Source organism: Rutidosis leptorrhynchoides, chromosome 6 (assembly GCF_046630445.1).
Source record: "Rutidosis leptorrhynchoides isolate AG116_Rl617_1_P2 chromosome 6, CSIRO_AGI_Rlap_v1, whole genome shotgun sequence".
Taxonomy (NCBI): domain Eukaryota; kingdom Viridiplantae; phylum Streptophyta; class Magnoliopsida; order Asterales; family Asteraceae; genus Rutidosis; species Rutidosis leptorrhynchoides.
The window spans coordinates 18,434,655-18,454,056 of NC_092338.1; the positions used below are offsets into that span (position 1 = coordinate 18,434,655).

Genomic DNA, 19,402 nt, shown 5'->3' on the forward strand with positions numbered 1-19,402 from the left:
TAAGTTTTTATTTACTTTGATTTGTTATCTTTTACTTTTGATTTATGGCAAAATGATGATTGATCTTAAAAAATTGAAGTAAAATAATACTACTACTGATTGATTTAAAATTTAGGTATCCATGGCACATCATTATCGACCATGTACCGGTACCTACATTTGAAGTAACTAACAATTTAACTGCCATAACTAACCCATTTCATAACTCCCTAGCCCTTAACCCTAATCCTGTGTTCCTAATGCTGATATTTCCTCCAAAATTGATCTGAAATTCCAATTAACAATCACCATAACCGAAACCCTAATTTTATACCATTTTTCGGAGGTTCTTCCAATGCCAATTCTCTCATCTAGGAAGTTCTTCCATGCTCGTAATCCATCCAACCTAGGTCGCAAATCAATCTCACCAACCCTAACTTTCGTAATCGGTTTCGCCACTTTGTTATTATTCGGCATTTTAATTCTGAAACAAGATATCGCAGGAATGTATAAATGTAAACATTCAAAACCTATTTCTGTATCTGTAGCTTGGGATCAAAGTGCTACTGGTGGCTCTAGTGGTTTAGTTTCTGATTCAGATTACAAGAGACACAAAGTAATGGTTTTTGTAGGAATTCAAACTGGTTTTTCATCAGCTGGTAGACGAAAATCGTTGCGAAAAACTTGGATGCCTTCTGATCACCAAGGCCTTCAACGGTATAAGTTCTTGATTTTGCATTCCGTAATTTATCGAGCAATGTAGGTTAATTTAATTAACAGTTATGAATGTTGTGCAGGTTGGAAGAGTCTACAGGGCTGGCTTTCAGATTTGTTATTGGTAAAACGCGTGATAAATCGAAAATGTCTGAGCTTAAAAAAGAGGTGGAGGAATATGATGATTTCTTACTTTTGGATATTGAAGAGGAGTATAGTAAGCTCCCTTATAAAACGTTAGTTTTGATCGTAGCCGCAAATAATAATGATTAGCTAGTTGTTTTCACTATATGAGTGTTGTTATAATTTGTGTGTTCATTACAGGTTAGCTTTTTTCAAAGCTGCATATGCACTTTATGATTCTGATTTTTATGTTAAAGCTGATGATGACATATATCTAAGACCAGGTGATTAACATTATTTTAGTATAAGTAGGAAAAATTCATTTTTAAATCATGTGGGAACTGTTATTTTTCTAACCTTATAGTATTTGATATTAGATCGGCTCTCGCTGCTTTTGGCTAAAGAGCGTCATCACACGCAGACTTATCTTGGATGCATGAAGAAAGGCCCTGTGTTCACTGATCCAAAGCTAAAATGGTTAAGTCTCACAAAAGTTATATTATCTTGTATACAAGATAACAATTTTAGGGCACAATTTTAACATTTTTATTGATGTAGGCATGAGCCACTAGGGTATATGCTTGGAAAAGAATACTTTCTTCATGCTTATGGTCCATTATATGCTCTTTCTGCAGATGTTGTTGCAAACTTGGTTGCTTTAAGAAATAATAGGCAAGTTTTTTTATTTACATATAGTATCATGAACGAGGTTAAACTACGTGACATCTAGTTCATTATCGTGTGATTATTACTTTTCAGTTTCCGGATGTTTAGCAATGAGGATGTTACTATCGGTGCATGGATGCTTGCAATGAATGTTACTCATGAAAATAATCATCAACTTTGTCAAGCGGAATGTACTGCTACATCAATTTCCGTATGGGATATCCCCAAATGTTCCGGTTAGTCCTTTTGTAAAAAACAGAGTAAATTAATGCACTGTGTACCAGTTTTACCATTTCAAAATTTAAGTAAGCTTTTCTAGTCCATCTATGCTAAATATGTGATACAACTACGTGTATGTAAAACAGATATTATGAACTTTGCTCATCTTGTAGGATTGTGTAACCCTGAGAAGAAACTATTGGAACTTCATAAAATGAAGATATGTGCAAACAGCCCAACTTTGCCAATCAATGAGTAGAGCACAGAATCCGCTTTTAAGTTACCGTTCCAGATTTTGCAATTTGCTGAACACGGAAAATACTCTCGATATACCCTGGTTGAAATTTTTGTGCTTTTAGTCCATTCTTTCATTTATATACCAATATTTTTTTAAAGAAAGTTGGAAAATACTCTCGATATACCCTGGTTGAAATTTTTGTGCTTTTAGTCCATTCTTTCATTTATATACCAATATTTTTTTAAAGAAAGTTGTGACCGCTCAGCTGAAAGTCGTATCAGTGAATTTGTGTGTTGTTAGGGTGTCTGTTCTTGAGAGTGTATTGCGGATGTAGTTTTTACAATGTTCATGTTTTTTAGATTTGGGAAATTTTGTAACAGATGAACTTAAATTGTTTGTAAATGAGTGCTGCATATTGTGAAGGTCATGGAAAAGGTTCTTCACATCTTGCATTAGATTGTTCATACCCTTTTAATTAATACTTCTTTTAGTTATCTGTTACATTAAAAAGTATGATCAATGGTTATTAAAAAAAAAAAAAAAGAGTATGATCAATGGTAAAAAAAACAAAAAAAAAAAGAAAGAGGATGCAATATTGTATAAAACTGTTATAATAATAATAATAATATAGATATGGATAGTCAATTTTGGTGTATACATATAGTCAATTTTGGTACACAAAGTATGTATTTTTATATTGAGATTTTAGGCTATAAATACTCATGAATGCAAGCATTAAACTTGCACCATTTCTCACACTTACAAAGTGTTTCTTTCTTTCTCTCCATTATCATCTTTGTTCTTACACTTCATTATTAGTATTCTAAATCAAGAATCAAATCACTAAAGGTAGTTATAAGCCTACTGAATTATAACATCAAGAATCAAACCACTAAAGGTAGTTATAAGCCTACTGAATTATAACATCAAAAATCAAACCACTAAAGGTAGTTATAAGCCTACTGAATTATAACACGTTATCAGCACGATAATCTTAATACTAAATATGGTTGGCTCTGCCACCAAAATGATATATGGTCGGTTATACCACCAAAATGATATATGGTCGGTTATACCACCAAAATGATATATGGTCGGTTATACCACCAAAATGATATATGGTCGGTTATACCACCAGAATGATATAGGTCGGTTATACCACCTGAAAAAATATATGGTCGACACTGTCGCCAAATTTTCATTTATGTTTACTAATATTTATATTTTTGTTATATAACATTTATTTATGATTGCTTACACATGGTCGACACTGTCACCTACTTATCATTTATGTTATATTAAATTTATGTTTAATGTTTATATACTTATGAATATAAATTGACTCTAATTTATCATGATGTTTGTTTTAATTTTTGATAATAGAAAATGTCGAATCTGGAAAAGCTTAAATTTACTCCTTTAGAATCAACTGGAAACAACTACATGCCATGGGTTATAAAAGTAAAAATGCATCTTAAATCAATGGGCATTCTTGAAACCATAAATGAAAACAACACTTGTTCTGAAAAAGAACAAGCTACGGCATGTTGCTTTATTCATCAACATATTGATGAATGCTTACAAAATAATTATGTGACTGTAGAAGATCCCCATGTTTTATGGGAAGGTCTCAAAAGCAGATTCAATAATCAAAGAGAAATTTTACTTCCAGCTGCAATGGAACAATGGAGAACATTAAGGTTCCAAGACTTTAAGAAAGTAAATGAATACAGCTCAGCTCTGTATAATACATGTTCACAACTTAAATTCTGTGGACATGAAATTAGTGATGCAGACATGATGGAGAAAACTTTCTCCACAATGAATGCTGCAAACATCACAGTGCAAAGAAATTTGAGAATGCTAAAGTTCAAAACATATCCTGAACTTAATTCATATCTCTTAGTTGCAGAGCAAAATGATGAGCTATTAATGAAAAATCAGCAATCCCGTCCTACTGGTACACTTGCAATCCCTGAAGCAAATACTGCAAATAATTATAAACAGGGACAAGGACGCGGGCAAGGTCGTGGTTATAATAACCATCACCATCATCATGCCAAAAGCTATAACTATGGTAGAAACCATCCTTATGGTAATGGTAATGGGCGTGGACGTGGTCGTGGCCGTGGTGGTCAAAGAAATAGTAATCCACGAAAATATAAATATCAACCACAAAACAAGCCCATTAAACAAGATGTTGAAGAAAATTCTTCTAAAAATTCTGAAGAATCTTGCTACAGATGTGGTAGAATGGGCCACTGGGCTAATACTTGCCGAACATCTAAACATCTTGTTAAGATGTATCAGGATTCGCTGAAAGGTAAAGAAAAGGAAGTAAATTTTGTGGATAATATTGATCCAACAGTCACTGAGAAACCATCTGATTTATATGAAGATTTCTTGAATGTTTAAGTTGTGTGTCTTTTTGAAAAATAAACGATTTAATATCGTCTGTCTTTGTCATTATGTTTGCTAAATGTTTCAGTACTATCTATTTGCGTTTAAAATATTGTGTAATATTAATGTACTCACTATTTATTTCTTATATATGAAGTTCAATATGAATTTTGCTGGAATACAACATCAATCAAGTGGTGGAGATCTCTGTATAGCAGACATTGGAACTACACACACTATACTTAAATCCGAGAAATATTTTATTGATCTAAAACCAACGGAAGGAACTATACATACAATATCAGGACCTGCTAACTTGATAAAAGGGATAGGAAAGGCAAATTTCATACTACCAAATGGTACAAAATTTTTAATAAATGATGCCTTATTTTCTCCCAAGTCAAGCAGAAATTTATTGAGTTTCTCCGACATATACCTTAACGGGTATGATTATCAGTCAGTGACAACAGAAAATGAGAAATATTTAAGTATCACTGACAAGAGTCATGTGGTTGAAAAACTGCCAAGACTTAGTTCTGGATTACATTATACACATATAAATGTACCAGAAATACACATGGTAGTTAACGAAAAATATATTGATCCTGGTGTATTCAGTTTATGGCATAACAGATTAGGCCATCCAGGATCAACAATGATGAAAAGGATTATTGAATGTACTCATGGACATCCACTAAAGGATAGAAAAATCCATCATAATACAATGGTTCCATGTACATCTTGCTCTCTTGGAAAATTGATAACTAGACCCTCACCACTTAAGGTTGAGAAAGAATCACCAATGTTTCTTGAAAGAATTCAAGGTGATATATGTGGACCAATTCATCCACCATGTGGACCATTTAGATATTTCATGGTTCTAATAGACGCATCTAGCAGATGGTCTCATGTTTGTCTGTTATCAAGCCGTAATGTGGCATTTGCAAAATTTCTTGCCCAAATTATTAAATTGAGAGCTCATTTTCCTGATTACACCATTAAAAGGGTGAGACTTGATAATGCTGGTGAATTTACATCTCAAGCATTTAATGACTATTGCATGTCTATAGGAATTGTTGTTGAACATTCTGTTGCTCATGTGCATACACAAAATGGTTTAGCCGAGTCATTGATTAAACGTTTACAGTTAATCGCTAGACCATTGATAATGAGAACAAAACTCCCTGTATCTATATGGGGTCATGCAATTTTACATGCTGCTGCATTGATTCGCATCAGACCAAGTGCAAGTCATAAATATTCCCCCCTACAACTTGCTTTTGGTCAAGAGCCAAATATTTCCCATCTTAGAACATTTGGTTGTGCAGTGTATGTTCCAATTGCGACACCACAACGTACAAAAATGGGTCCTCAAAGGAGGTTGGGAATATATGTTGGATATGAAACATCTTCAATATTAAGGTATATTGAACCTATGACAGGTGACGTTTTTACAGCACGTTTTGCTGATTGTCATTTTAATGAAACATTGTTCCCTAGATTAGGGGGAGAAATGAAAAATAAAGAAAATGATGTTTCATGGTGTGAACCTCAATTAAAGTATCTTGATCCTCGCACAAAAGAATGCGAGACAGAAGTTCAAAAGATAATGCATATACAAGAACTTGCAAATCAATTGCCTGATGCATTTACAGATACAAAAACGGTGACAAAATCATATATACCAGCAGTAAATACTCCAGCTCGAATTGAAATTCCAAAAGCTGGCAATAACGTCACTCATGAATCTTTGCCACGTCAGAAACGTGGAAGACCAATCGGTTCAAAGGATAAAAATCCTCGAAAAAGAAAATCAGCTGATAATGAAGTAAAAGAAAGTGTTCAAGAAGAACCACAAATCAGTACTCCTACTGCAGAGGAGATTGATGATGTCAATACAGAAATTGCAATCAATTATGCATATTCAAAAATATTATGGAACCGAAATGAAATGAAAAATCTTGATGAGAAATTTTCATTTAATGTTGCATATGACATCATGAATAATGATGATGATCCAGAACCAACATCTATGGTTGAATGTCAAAATAGACATGATTGGGCTCAATGGAAAGAAGCAATACGAGCTGAATTAGAATCACTCAATAAAAGAAAAGTTTTCGGATCCATCATTCTCACTCCTAAAGATGTGAAACCTGTAGGATACAGATGGATTTTTGTCCGAAAAAGAAATGAGAAAAATGAAGTTACAAGGTATAAAGCTAGACTTGTAGCTCAAGGTTTTTCTCAAAGACCGGGAATTGATTATGAAGAAACTTATTCTCCTGTTATGGATGCAATTACTTTTAGGTACTTAATCAGTCTGGCAGTTTCTAAAAATTTAGAAATGCATCTCATGGATGTTGTGACTGCTTATCTATATGGATCACTTGATAGTGATATATATATGAAGATACCTGAAGGATTTAAGGTACCAGAAGCATCAAATGCAAAACCCAAAGAAATGTATTCGATTAAATTACAAAGATCTTTATATGGGTTAAAACAATCGGGACGTATGTGGTATAACCGATTAAGTGATTACTTGATAAGCAAAGGGTATACAAATAATCTTACTTGCCCTTGTGTTTTCATTAAGAAAACAACATCCGGATATGTGATCATAGCTGTTTATGTTGATGATCTTAACATCATAGGTACAAATAAAGAGATCCATGAAGCCATTCAACTTCTAAAGAAAGAATTTGAAATGAAAGATCTCGGAAAAACCAAGTATTGCCTTGGTTTACAAATTGAGCATATGCCTAATGGTTTACTTGTACATCAAACAACATATACTGAAAAGATTTTGAAACGTTTCAATATGGACAAGGCAAAACCATTAAGTACTCCTATGGTTGTTAGATCACTCAATGTTGAAGCTGATCCATTTCGTCCATGTGAAGATCAAGAAGACATTCTTGGACCAGAAGTACCATATCTTAGTGCAATTGGAGCTCTTATGTATCTTACAAATTGTACAAGACCTGACATTTCTTTTGCAGTTAATTTGTTGGCAAGGTTCAGCTCTGCTCCTACCAAAAGACACTGGAATGGGATCAAACACATATTTCGATACCTTCGAGGAACTACTGATTTAGGATTATTTTATTCTAACGAACCAAAACAAGATTTGGTTGGTTATGCAGATGCAGGTTATTTATCTGATCCACATAAAGCTAAATCTCAAACTGGATATGTATTCCTAAATGGAGGTACTGCAATATCATGGCGTTCTCAAAAACAAACACTTGTTGCTACATCGTCAAATCATGCCGAAGTGATTGCATTACATGAAGCTACTCGAGAATGTTTTTGGTTGAGATCAATGACACAACTCATTACTGATTCTTGTGGACTAGAACGCGATAAAAGTCCAACAACTATCTATGAAGATAATGCAGCTTGCATAGCACAGATGAAAGAAGGGTATATCAAAAGTGACCGAACAAAACACATACCACCTAGATTCTTCTCATACACTCAAAATCTCATTAAGGACAACCAGATTGAAATGAGATATGTGCAATCTAGCAAAAACTCTGCTGATCTTTTCACGAAAGCACTTCCAACTGCTATTTTCAGAACACACGTTCATAACATTGGCATGAGACATGTTCAAAAGATGTAACAGCTGAAGCGATGTCTACTTGAGGGGGAGTCAACTCCATGCTGCACTCTTTTTCCCTTAGCTAAAGTTTTTTCCCACTGGGTTTTCTTTAGCAAGGTTTTTAACGAGGCAGTAATTTATAGTTGATCTTCAACAAAATAAAATTGCTATCCAAGGGGGAGTGTTATAATAATAATAATAATATAGATATGAATAGTCAATTTTGGTGTATACATATAGTCAATTTTGGTACACAAAGTATGTATTTTTATATTGAGATTTTAGGCTATAAATACTCATGAATGCAAGCATTAAACTTGCACCATTTCTCACACTTACAAAGTGTTTCTTTCTTTCTCTCCATTATCATCTTTGTTCTTACACTTCATTATTAGTATTCTAAATCAAGAATCAAATCACTAAAGGTAGTTATAAGCCTACTGAATTATAACATCAAGAATCAAACCACTAAAGGTAGTTATAAGCCTACTGAATTATAACATCAAAAATCAAACCACTAAAGGTAGTTATAAGCCTACTGAATTATAACAAAAACATGTTAATGCGAATAATAGATCCTCAAAAAGATTACTGGTCACCTACTCACCTGTAAAACCTAAAACAGTGGTTCAATGTTATCAGCAAATCAGACTAGTAAAAAGTATCAGATCAGATTCTACAATCATAGCAGTGACGTAAATGCATGGCTAGTGCGGTCCAAATTCATACATATGTTTCATCAATGGATCTTCGTACTGGATTAAAAACCGTGACTTATAAAGCCATGAACCAGAATGGATTCAAGTCCCAAACAAAAGTTAAATATCAACCAATTGACATGAACACAAACTGTAGTCACAAACATTTGTTACCTGTGTATATTAACACGATGTCCTCTTTGTTACACAAACAATGGAACCATGAACCCGTTACAAATCTTCCAACAACTTGAAACAACACTTTTGTCAACGTCTCCTCTTTGTCCGTCCTTAGTGACTGGCAACATCTTCCGCCATTTTTTTCTCACTTGCTTCTTTTTCTTCAACTGCAGATACCACGGGACTGTTAGCAGCAGATACTTTTTCACCAATCGACTCGTTATTTGATTTAATCGAGTTAGGATCAGCACTTGCTATCGTTGCTGGAGATCCCAAAACAGGGGACATGGCATCTGAAGAAAGCACCGAGTTCTTTGGTTTATTTAGAGCATGACAATGCGGGCAATAGTATGTGATGAAGGGGAACTCCTCCTTTCTTGCAAGACCTGTAAACATTCACAAACATTTACAGTGTCATTACACTCAGTGTCGCAGAACTCGGAATTACTCGGAATTACTCGGAGAATACTCAATTTTGCAACTCGGCGAGCACTCGGTCAAACTCAGCCAAAACTCGGGATTACTCGGAAAATCGGTCAAATTTGGCCAAAACTCGGGATTACTCGGAAGATCATTGAAAATTGGTGAAAACTCGGTCAAAATCGGCAATATATATAGACGGTCTCTGGACATACGTTTTGGCAGTAACTATCTAATACACGGAATAATAATGATAATCAGATAATTAACCCATGTTGAAAAATGATATGCATGTGGATACTCGTGAAAAAGTTGACATCTTTTGAGAAAAAACATGAGCACAGTGTCTAGACTGTTTATTCAAACATTAAACCATATAAAAAAAATAGATTCAGAGACAAAACAAAACAACCCATAGACGCAAATCAAAGATGTGAAACATAAATGTTACGGATATAAAAGTAAACTCACCGTTATGCATATGGCAGTTGCCACATATAAGTGCATAAGATTGTGTAGGATCCTCACCCACAAGCAACGCTGCTATTCGAGCAATCCAACCACCATCTTGACCACCTAAAGCTGCAGGATTTTGATGCTCTACGACAAGTTGTTCACGTGGAGAATTCTCAGAAACCTCATTCTGAACCATTTGTTTATCCGAATGCGGGCCCGCGTTGTTTCTGGGAGATCTAGCATTTGATTGGTTTCGCTTCCTAAGACCACTAGCTTGTTGAAGTTCCACATCACTGATTTTTCCTGTTGCATGTGCGTTGGATTGCGACTCATCTCCAAGAAACACTTTTAAGCCCGAATCTGCACCCAATTTGGATGCAAGAACAGATGCAGCAGCTGCTTTTGCTGCTGGATCAGGGTCATATTTCTGAAAAACGGTTGTAAATAAGCCCACTACTTCTATCAAATTATAACATGTTTATGAGCAGATTCAAAGTGTACCTGAATTAGTTGCTGAGTAATGTAGTAGTTAGTCCTCTCTTTAAGCTCGTCAATTTTCGCCTGCCTTTCACCCCGAAGTTTCTCTAAATGTTTCTGATCCCTGCGATCACCTAAATGACATCACACCAAAAGTCACTATTTTTCTGCAATAACGGGACTTTATAGAACCAGAAAAAAAAAAGACACTTAGATAATTAACTTATGAACATAAGCTTTAAGATGAACAAGGTAAATATCACAACAGGTTATATATGATTACAAGTAAGCAGACTTACAATATTTTGTAAAACGTGAAAGTCCGTAATACAAAACGTAAGATAAAGTCGGCAAAAGAAACATTGGTAAGACTCGCAATGCTCTCATTCTCCAATCCATATCCAACGTTCTTGTTGTCATTATAGCATAACCCACTGCAACAAACTGCAACATAACACAATATTTTCTCTAATTAATAATGCCTACAATAATAATAAAAGAAAAAAACATACAATTCTTTTTTGTCATAATGACATTAATTGTATCTTCAGATATATGATTTGGAGTAACTAATTCACAGTAACCATACATATATGGTCTTATAAAAAAGAACATACCACAATATACACTCCAGAAGAAAAAATGATTAGTAGATATTGGCGAGTCTAGCTTAGAACCCGTGGGGTCACGGGACACCACTAGTTTAAAATTTTTACGTGAAATTATTCTTTAAATTTTATAGGACACCACTAAATTTTAGAGGACACCAATAAATTTAATTACAGTACCCCATATATTTTTCGAATTTATAGTTTTTCCTTTAATTTGTATAGAACAAAAAACAATCCTAAATTTAACTACTGGGACCACATATATTTTTCGAATTTGTAGTTTTTTTAAAGATAAATAACAACTAAAATAGAAATCAAATATAATTAGTACTTAAAAAAAAAATCACGATCCATTGAGTTCTGATCCTAGAATCGCTACTGTTAGTAGACCTATAACTATAAATGTCACTCAAATAGAATGTGCAATTTCTCAAATAAAGGTCATATACACAATGTAGAACTGTAAAAATGAAATAAAGGCAAACTCTTTAACATTTTCCACACATTCAGATTATAAAATATAAACTCGAAATTCAAGGCTAACTCAACCTGCTAGATCAGATATTATTACTACAAACTATATACAATAGATGCTAGATACAATACATAAACCAATAATTAATTAATTAATTAATTTAAATTTACCTCAAGAATAACAGAAAATATAATCAAATTCCTGGCAGTTCTTCTCCATCTCAAAGATCTCCTTTTAATTCTAGAAATAATAGTAGATTCTTCTTTGGTAATATATTGCAATCTTTTTTCAAAATCATTACTATTTCCACCTAATCTGAACACACCATTCCATATTCTTGACAAAATCCCCTTCTTCTTCTTCTTTTTATCATCATTCTTCACTTCAGTTACTTCCTTCTTTACCTCTTTCTCATCAGCCATTATTAGGGCTCGAGTTAGGGTTAGGGTTTAGCCACTGAAATTTAAATTTAAATCGGATTAAAAGCACAGATCCAGATCAGATAACTAAAAAGGTGGAGTTGATCACTTTAAAAAAGTAAGCGAACATGAATAGGAGACAGGTGTGTTGGATCGCGTACCTGGAATGTAGAGAAATTATATGTATAATTTAGGGTTTTAATTGCTGTAGCTTTAGGTGTTCTTGTTTGTTGGATTAATTTGGGTGACTGAAAATTAAATCGAATTAAATTAAAATATAAAATTGAGAAAATGGAAGAAAGTGGGGAGATAAAAATGCGGGATTTTAATTAGAACAAAATTAGGGTTTGGTTTGTACAGTATTTAGGTCTTTAGGAAGAAATAAAGAGAAATGGTCTAGTTGTAGAGCAGGGGACACATAACGCACACCGTAGTAGAAAAACCCGGAACGTTTTTTGTTTTTTTTATCGTTCGTTTCTTTTCATAAAAAACTTAACTATATAAAAATTGTCACGTCAATAAAATAATAAAAGCCTATAAAACCATACAAAAAAGGACAAAAATAAATAAATAATAAACCGAACAAAGCAAAACTAACCTAGCAACTCTAAAAAAATAACCAAGGGACTGACCAACAAGCAAACAAATAAACAATAAACAAGTTTAAAAAAAAAAAATACAACAAAATAAAAACTTTAATGATGAAATGCCCGTACTTAAAACACCAATGAAGAAAAGGAGTCAAAAACTTCCGTAGTGAACCACAACAAAGCCAAAAGCAACGAAACGAACCATCGACACTCAAATAACATCAACATAGAAATTCTTCAATTTGGCCCAGTTTTTTAATCTTACTCTTTTTAGACTTTGAAACCGTCTTTGAGTTGATTAACTTTACTTCCACATGGACGCCTTCAAAATCCTCCATGACCGTATCAAATATCAAAGAACCCTAATACGATCACGTATTGGGGCCAATAGCAACATCACAATTCGAAACCATCAGTCTTTTACCAACATTATTTCCAAGCAAATGGGCATCCGCAATTTTAGAGGAAATAACTTTTTTTGTTAATAACGACAACCTTATAGTTCGTTAAGTTTAAATGTAACGGATGATGTTTTTTTTTTTTTTTGTTTGAAAGTATTAAATCTCAATTCTCAAATGCGGGAATGGGAAATTATGGGTAAGCCAGATGTTTCACGAACCATATTCCTAGAGAATTTCGTAGGGAGTAAAGGGGAGGGGGTTTTTACTTTGTCGTGCCCTTGGATTGGTTTCAAGGTTTCCTCCCGAGCAGCGATGGGGGCGGGGTTATTATAGCTGCATCGGCATAGTCGAAACGGGAGATGATCGCAACGGGTGGTAAAGTCCCCTCAGGTGATCCCAATCGCTGTTAAAAAAATATATATATACTTAAATCACCCTCGTGAAGAGGCGCAAACATATAGAGCTAATCGAGGAGGAGTAGTAACTCGAAGGACCTTCGTTCAACTCTAGATGGGAATAGTAACTCGAGTCAGTTACCTTTTTCAATTTGTGTGGCTCTTGTGGACGTGATAACTTGTAATGTGAGGAATGAGTACTTCATAGTACATGATTCAGTCCATTTTAGTTTAATTTAATTCATTCAAATCCATTGCTGATTAGCTTTTGTATAAGCTATATACCAATAATAAAGTCCCCCTCGAGTGATCCCAATCGCTGTTCAAAAAAAAAATATATATACTTAAATCACCCTCGTGAAGAGGCGCAAACATATAGAGCTAATCGAGGAGGAGTAGTAACTCGAAGGACCTTCGTTCAACTCTAGATGGGAATAGTAACTCGAGTCAGTTACCTTTTTCAATTTGTGGCTCTTGTGGACGTGATAACTTATAATGTGAGGAATGAGTACTTCATAATACATGATTCAGTCCATTTTAGTTTAATTTAATTCATTCAAATCCATTGCTGATTAGCTTTTGTATAAGCTATATACCAATGATTTAAATGATTAGCGAATTAGGAAATCGAACAAGATGTGTTGAAATAAATAATTGGCTAAAAGAACCTTCTTATGCATAAACCATCATCTGTTAATCACTTGTCAACTTCAGATCTCCAATTTGCTCATCAATATCAATATCAGATATAACCAATATCAAACAAAGATATAAGTTACGTCATTCACAAATCACATCACCCAAACACAATCCTCAACCCATTCTTTGATTATACCGGTTGACAATGACCGAGATCATTTTGTTACAATAGGTAAGATTAAGTAATGCACATTAAATGATAATTACCAATAAAAAAAACTTGTACATTGGTAATTGTTGGTTTTAAGAAATTTTTAAATCCAAAGTTTCATTAGTCGTTTGAAAAGCAATTTATAAATATGAGGCTTCATCAAAGAGATTACTGATGAGCAGTAAACATGATTTAAGCAAACAATAGTTAGTAGAATCTGAACAAACAATAATGAAAAGTTTGCGGTGGAATTTGTTCCTATTTGCACTCACACCAAATGAAAACGAAACTTTCTAATACTCCATATATAACTAAAATCACATAAACAAGCCTGGGTCATAAAATCTGTGGGCATGCCAAAACGTCCCATATCCGGGCATTTTACAACTGTTACAGACAAGAATAGAAAATAACAACTAATGCGATTCTCATATTACCGCTTTAGAATTTATGCTTACAAATACAAATAACAAAGGCCACCATCCCCTCGATTCAAGGATGCAGAGTTCCCTTTCAAATATTACTGCACACAAAAATTCAAAAACTTTATCGATGTGCAAGAGCAAACACAAACCAACAAACTCTTAAAAACTTAAGTAATTATATGCACTACAAAGTTTGGTCATTTGCTTCTTTTTTAACCTGCAGTTACAGAGTGTGAAAATAGAGAAGGATTACTAACCTCTGCGTCTTCTGCACCAGATTTGGTGATCTCCATCTTTTGGTCTTCTGCAAAGGCAAGAACTTTTTTTTACAGTGAAAACAGTAAAAAAAAAAAAATGCAAAGATTAAACTGCAACGAATTGAAAAGGGTTAATAAACACTTTACCTCCATCCTCTGGAATGTCGGAAGTCCACAAAGTGAGGTTGTCCCTCAGGAGTTGCATAATCAGGGTGCTATCTTTGTATGATTCCTCGCTCAACGAGTCAAGCTCTGAAATAGCTTCGTCAAAGGCTTGTTTAGCCAGGTGGCAGGCTCTGATAAAGCCAACATTGTATAAAAAACCAGTTAGCACAACCTTTTCATATCAATATCAAGTATGCTAGCAAGATTGATGCATATTTCATTACCTTTCAGGAGAGTTCATGATCTCATAATAGAATACAGAGAAGTTCAAAGCCAAACCCAATCGGATGGGATGAGTAGGAGATAAATCCTCTGCAGCAGTAGAAGCCAACTAGGAAAAACATAACTCAGCATGTCAATTTTCAAGGAGTATATATTAAACTATCTAGTATTGCAGTTACTCAGAAAAAAAATAAAATAAATAAATAAACAGACATCAATACCTATTCAAATGCATTAGAACTAATATATGAAATGGTTATGGTTATGTAAATAAATATCAAGATCCATGTGGTAAATAAATGAAAATAACACAGAGATAAATAGTCACTTACTTGATAAGCCTTCAGAGACTGATCAGCTGCCTCTTTTTTGTCATCGCCAAACTTGAACTCTGCAAGATACCTATAATAGTCTCCTTTCCTGCAATCCATCAAAGCCCATCACAATATATTTAGGATCTGAAAAGCTCAAGGTCATCTTAAACTAACCCTAGTTGGAAAAAGAAAGTTAAAAAAAGTTTGGTTGACCATTTGTATACATTCAGATCAAATCAAGTGGTTATATTCGAGGAGCAAATTGCAAGAACACAAGCCCCACATGAAATTCTAAAGTGATAACAACTAGCTACCACCATGAAATTGGACAAGAATGTTCTCTTGGACCTTTTGGGTCACACTTGTTAATAAGTAAGACTCACATCTTATAGTAGAAAACAGTAGATTCTCCAGCGGATGAAGATGGAATCAGATGCTCATCAATCACAGTCATGATATCTCCACAAATGTCAGACAACTCTGTTTCCACCTTCTGCCTATATTCCTTAATCCGCTTTACATTAATTTCATTGCCTCGCGACTCTTCTTTTTGCTCAATGGAAGACAATATCCTCCATGATGCCCTACGTGAACCCACCACATTCTTGTATCCAACTGAGAGCAAATTTCTCTCCTCGACAGTCAATTCTAAATCCAGTTTCGCTACCTTTTTCATGGCCTCCACCATTTCTGAACAAATAAATAATTACCATAAGCTCACAAACAGTAAAATAACAATCAACATCAGAATTAGCTAATCATAATTCATAGATTTGCATGATGTATACTTTTGAACTCCTCCTTAAACAATCAAATCCGAGAACGAGTTTCCTAGTGACAACAAAACTATAGCTTACATTAATACATACAGATCGTTGTTTGATACGATATTCTCTTCATAGCATGCATCTAGCAATAATAGTAAAATTTAAACATGTCTACCTACTCAAATAACTAAAACAAGTACATTAAAATCACAGTCAACGTTCACTATAACTTAAGCATCATCAATACTTTTTTTTCCAAAACTGTCTTAACTGTTAGCAACAGAATACAGTTACATTCCAATATGAGTACTTATTGCATAGGTTAATTTCAAGATCTAGTAAAGCCTAATTCAGCCTTTCTATACCTAAACTTAATATAACCCTAATTAGTATATCAAATAGATAGAATCCACAAAAATAGATCGTATATATGTGCAATTGTGTTTAAAGCTAAAATAATATGCGTAAATTAAAGTATTGAACGCATTAGGGCACCGCAAACTGGGAACAAAACAGTATAATCAACATGTAAAAAACGGATCTATAATAAAGGAACGATGATAACCGTCATAGCGTTCAGCTTGCTCAGCAAGCTTAGCAACATAGATGAAGTTTTCACGTTCAACTGAAGCCGCCATAGATGCCGATCTTTCAAGGCTTCAACTGCTACTAAATTTTTGTTATGTGAAAGAGAAACGCGGAAAGGTGCCTGTGTGTGTGTAGGCTGTACCTATATGTAAATGTTTAAAATATATTGTAATGTAATTATAATGAATATTTATATTTATTTTGATCACCAAAGTTTAGTTTCTCACACTTTCTACACGAAATAAGAGAAACAATAGCCAAGTAAAAAGGTAGGAATATTTTTTGGATATATGCAAGTCTTTTGAGACTATTTAGTCCCCTTTTTAAGTTAATTGCCCAAAGAACTCAACTAAAACTACTTTGAAAGATAAGATTGTAGATCATTATTATCAAATTGCATACTAAAATGTATGGAAATGAACGTTATCTAAATGACTTTGAAATGTAAGATCGTTTTTATCAGCTTGTGAACTAATATATTGCATGAAATTGGAAAGAAGAATACACCTTCACAAGTAGGCTTGTATGATGGTTGGGTCAAGATATTATCTCTTGATAAAGTAGTTGATTATTCTTAATGGATTAATTATTTTAGATTAAGAATCGGTTAACTTTTCGCTCAAACCACTTAATCAAATAAATTTTCTCATTTAAAATTCAAATAATTAAACAACCGTTTTTATAATATGGAAACAACCAAAACATTAGGTTTTCCTATATATATATTTTCGATATAAGTTAAAGTTAATGGGAAAACAATAGAAATATTTCGGTGGCCTAAACAATAAACTTCACTAGGTAAGGTGAAAAGTAAAGAAATATCAAGGAGGGTGTCAATGGAACTTCTGAGATTTAATGATACGCTTGCAAGTTGATGGAAAACGACAATTGGGGCCCTCAGCGTAGTAAAACATTAGAGTATGGATACCATACATAGTGCGCCACGTGGGGCAGAGTTGACACGTGCTTTTGTAGTTTGCATTATTTGCACTTGATGCGTCAAGTTATCAATATTAGACATTTAAACTTTTTATAATACATCTTCAGCAATACACAATGGTTCAGATTAAAATGAGTAACGTTTAGACGTTCAGTAAGTAAGCCATTAAAAGAACAAACAATAATTTATTAGGTACTGTACGAAGTATTTGAAATACGGGAAAGAAATACCATTCTAGTAATAATACTCATACTACTAATAATAATATTAGGAATAATAATAATAATAATAATAATAATAATAATAATAATAATAAATATATATAGAGATTAGAGAGATAGTTTGATGAAAATATGAAATAAATTCGGCACCAGACTTCGCATTTTATAGTACTTGGCCTGCAATCTCAGCTCATGCGATCGCATGAGAAGAGTATGGGGAACTCATGCGATCGCATGAGGTCCCTGTCCAGCTCAAAATGTGGTTTGTCACTTTGTTTGTCGACATATTAATTTAATATATATATAATATATTTAATTTATATAATTAATTATATATTATATTAAATTCACATGCATAGTTGGCTTGTAATTTTTGTTCCGATAAGTCGTACGTTGTCACTCGACTTATGTACCGGTTCCGGTTTTTCGAACGTCCTATCGTATACTGAGAAAACTTGTACTTTACGTTTCGTGAATCGTACCTTTGTCAAAATATAGTCTTAAATCATCCATAAACTATACCACTGTAGCAATTCACTGTAGCAAAGTCATTTTTTACTGTAGCAAATAGTGATTTTCGAAAACACTGTAGCATTTTGGGTACTGTAGCAATTTGAAAATGTTACTATCGTTTACTAAATAACTTGAAATTATATATATGTATATATCTTTTTAATATACATAAATCAGTTTTTAAATACACATTGAAAGTTATTTATAAATAAATTTTAATAATAAATATTTCAACTTATCATATATATTCAAATAGATATTTAAACCAATAAGTTTAATGTACGGTATCAAATAATTAATACATTGTTACCTTTTCAAGTTATAGTATATATGTATCTATTTACATATAATTGTTCGCGAATCGTCGAAAACAACCGAAGGGTATTTAAATATATAAAAGTAGTTCAAAAATTTTGAGATTCAGTTTTACAGACTTTGCTTATCGTGTCGGAAATGTTAATCATACAAAGATTAAGTTTAAATTTGGTCAGAAATTTTCGGGTCATCACACTGCATCCAAATCACGGTTGAAACATACACCGTGGCATCACCATGTTTTCCGTCCATCAACCAGCTACTGTCTTTTCCAGATCTTTCACTCAGAAATTTTGAAGTTAAAACAATGAGTGAAGAAAAACAAAAACAGAGCGACTTAAAAAGGAGATGTGGAAATGATAAATAAAGTCTTCTTCCTTAGTGTCTTATTCCTTACTCAATCAATCACCTTTTATTTATCTGTTTCCTTTTACCAACTACGACCCACTATACCACTAAATTTGTAACTACCCCAATTATGATTTTATATATACATCTTTAATTTATCATCGGCGTGAGGATGAGCCGCCTAGCTAGACTAGGTTCCAAACCTCGAAAAAAAATAATAAGAATAATAATCTCTTCCGATAAAGGCTGGTTATCGTCAACAAAGTTCAATGCCCAAGTCCTGCTCAATCCTTAGGCAAAGCAAGCCACAGTGTAAAAAAAAAAAAAAAGGCTACGGAAAAGGAAACGCAGTCAAGCAATACACAACCACGTCAACGAATATCAGTCTGCTCAATGCACGAAAGAA

The 19,402-nt window shown here is 33.6% G+C and overlaps 3 protein-coding genes across 3 annotated transcripts; 1 reads left to right on the forward strand and 2 right to left on the reverse strand.

The window, feature by feature from the left end:
* The first annotated feature begins 226 nt into the window (after nt 1-226).
* On the forward strand, nt 227-2,098 carry LOC139852963 (probable beta-1,3-galactosyltransferase 14). The gene is made up of 7 exons (XM_071842312.1): nt 227-696; nt 777-929; nt 1,018-1,100; nt 1,194-1,293; nt 1,375-1,488; nt 1,576-1,718; nt 1,875-2,098. Exons 1-7 carry the CDS (start codon nt 335-337, stop codon nt 1,958-1,960), a joined length of 1,041 nt encoding a protein of 346 aa, XP_071698413.1. The 5' UTR covers nt 227-334; the 3' UTR covers nt 1,961-2,098.
* A 6,460-nt stretch (nt 2,099-8,558) lies between these two features.
* LOC139852610 (uncharacterized protein At2g24330-like) lies at nt 8,559-12,078 on the reverse strand. The gene is made up of 5 exons (XM_071841919.1): nt 11,437-12,078; nt 10,480-10,624; nt 10,205-10,314; nt 9,719-10,130; nt 8,559-9,213 (listed from the first exon to the last, which is right to left on the reverse strand). The coding sequence occupies exons 1-5, from the start codon at nt 11,686-11,688 to the stop codon at nt 8,939-8,941; spliced, it is 1,194 nt and encodes a 397-aa protein (XP_071698020.1). The 5' UTR covers nt 11,689-12,078; the 3' UTR covers nt 8,559-8,938.
* Nucleotides 12,079-14,199: 2,121 nt separating this feature from the next.
* LOC139851912 (14-3-3 protein 9-like) lies at nt 14,200-16,798 on the reverse strand. The gene is made up of 7 exons (XM_071841115.1): nt 16,637-16,798; nt 15,688-15,994; nt 15,323-15,410; nt 14,993-15,099; nt 14,751-14,899; nt 14,604-14,650; nt 14,200-14,444 (listed from the first exon to the last, which is right to left on the reverse strand). Exons 1-7 carry the CDS (start codon nt 16,707-16,709, stop codon nt 14,442-14,444), a joined length of 774 nt encoding a protein of 257 aa, XP_071697216.1. The 5' UTR covers nt 16,710-16,798; the 3' UTR covers nt 14,200-14,441.
* Between the last annotated feature and the right edge of the window lie 2,604 nt (nt 16,799-19,402).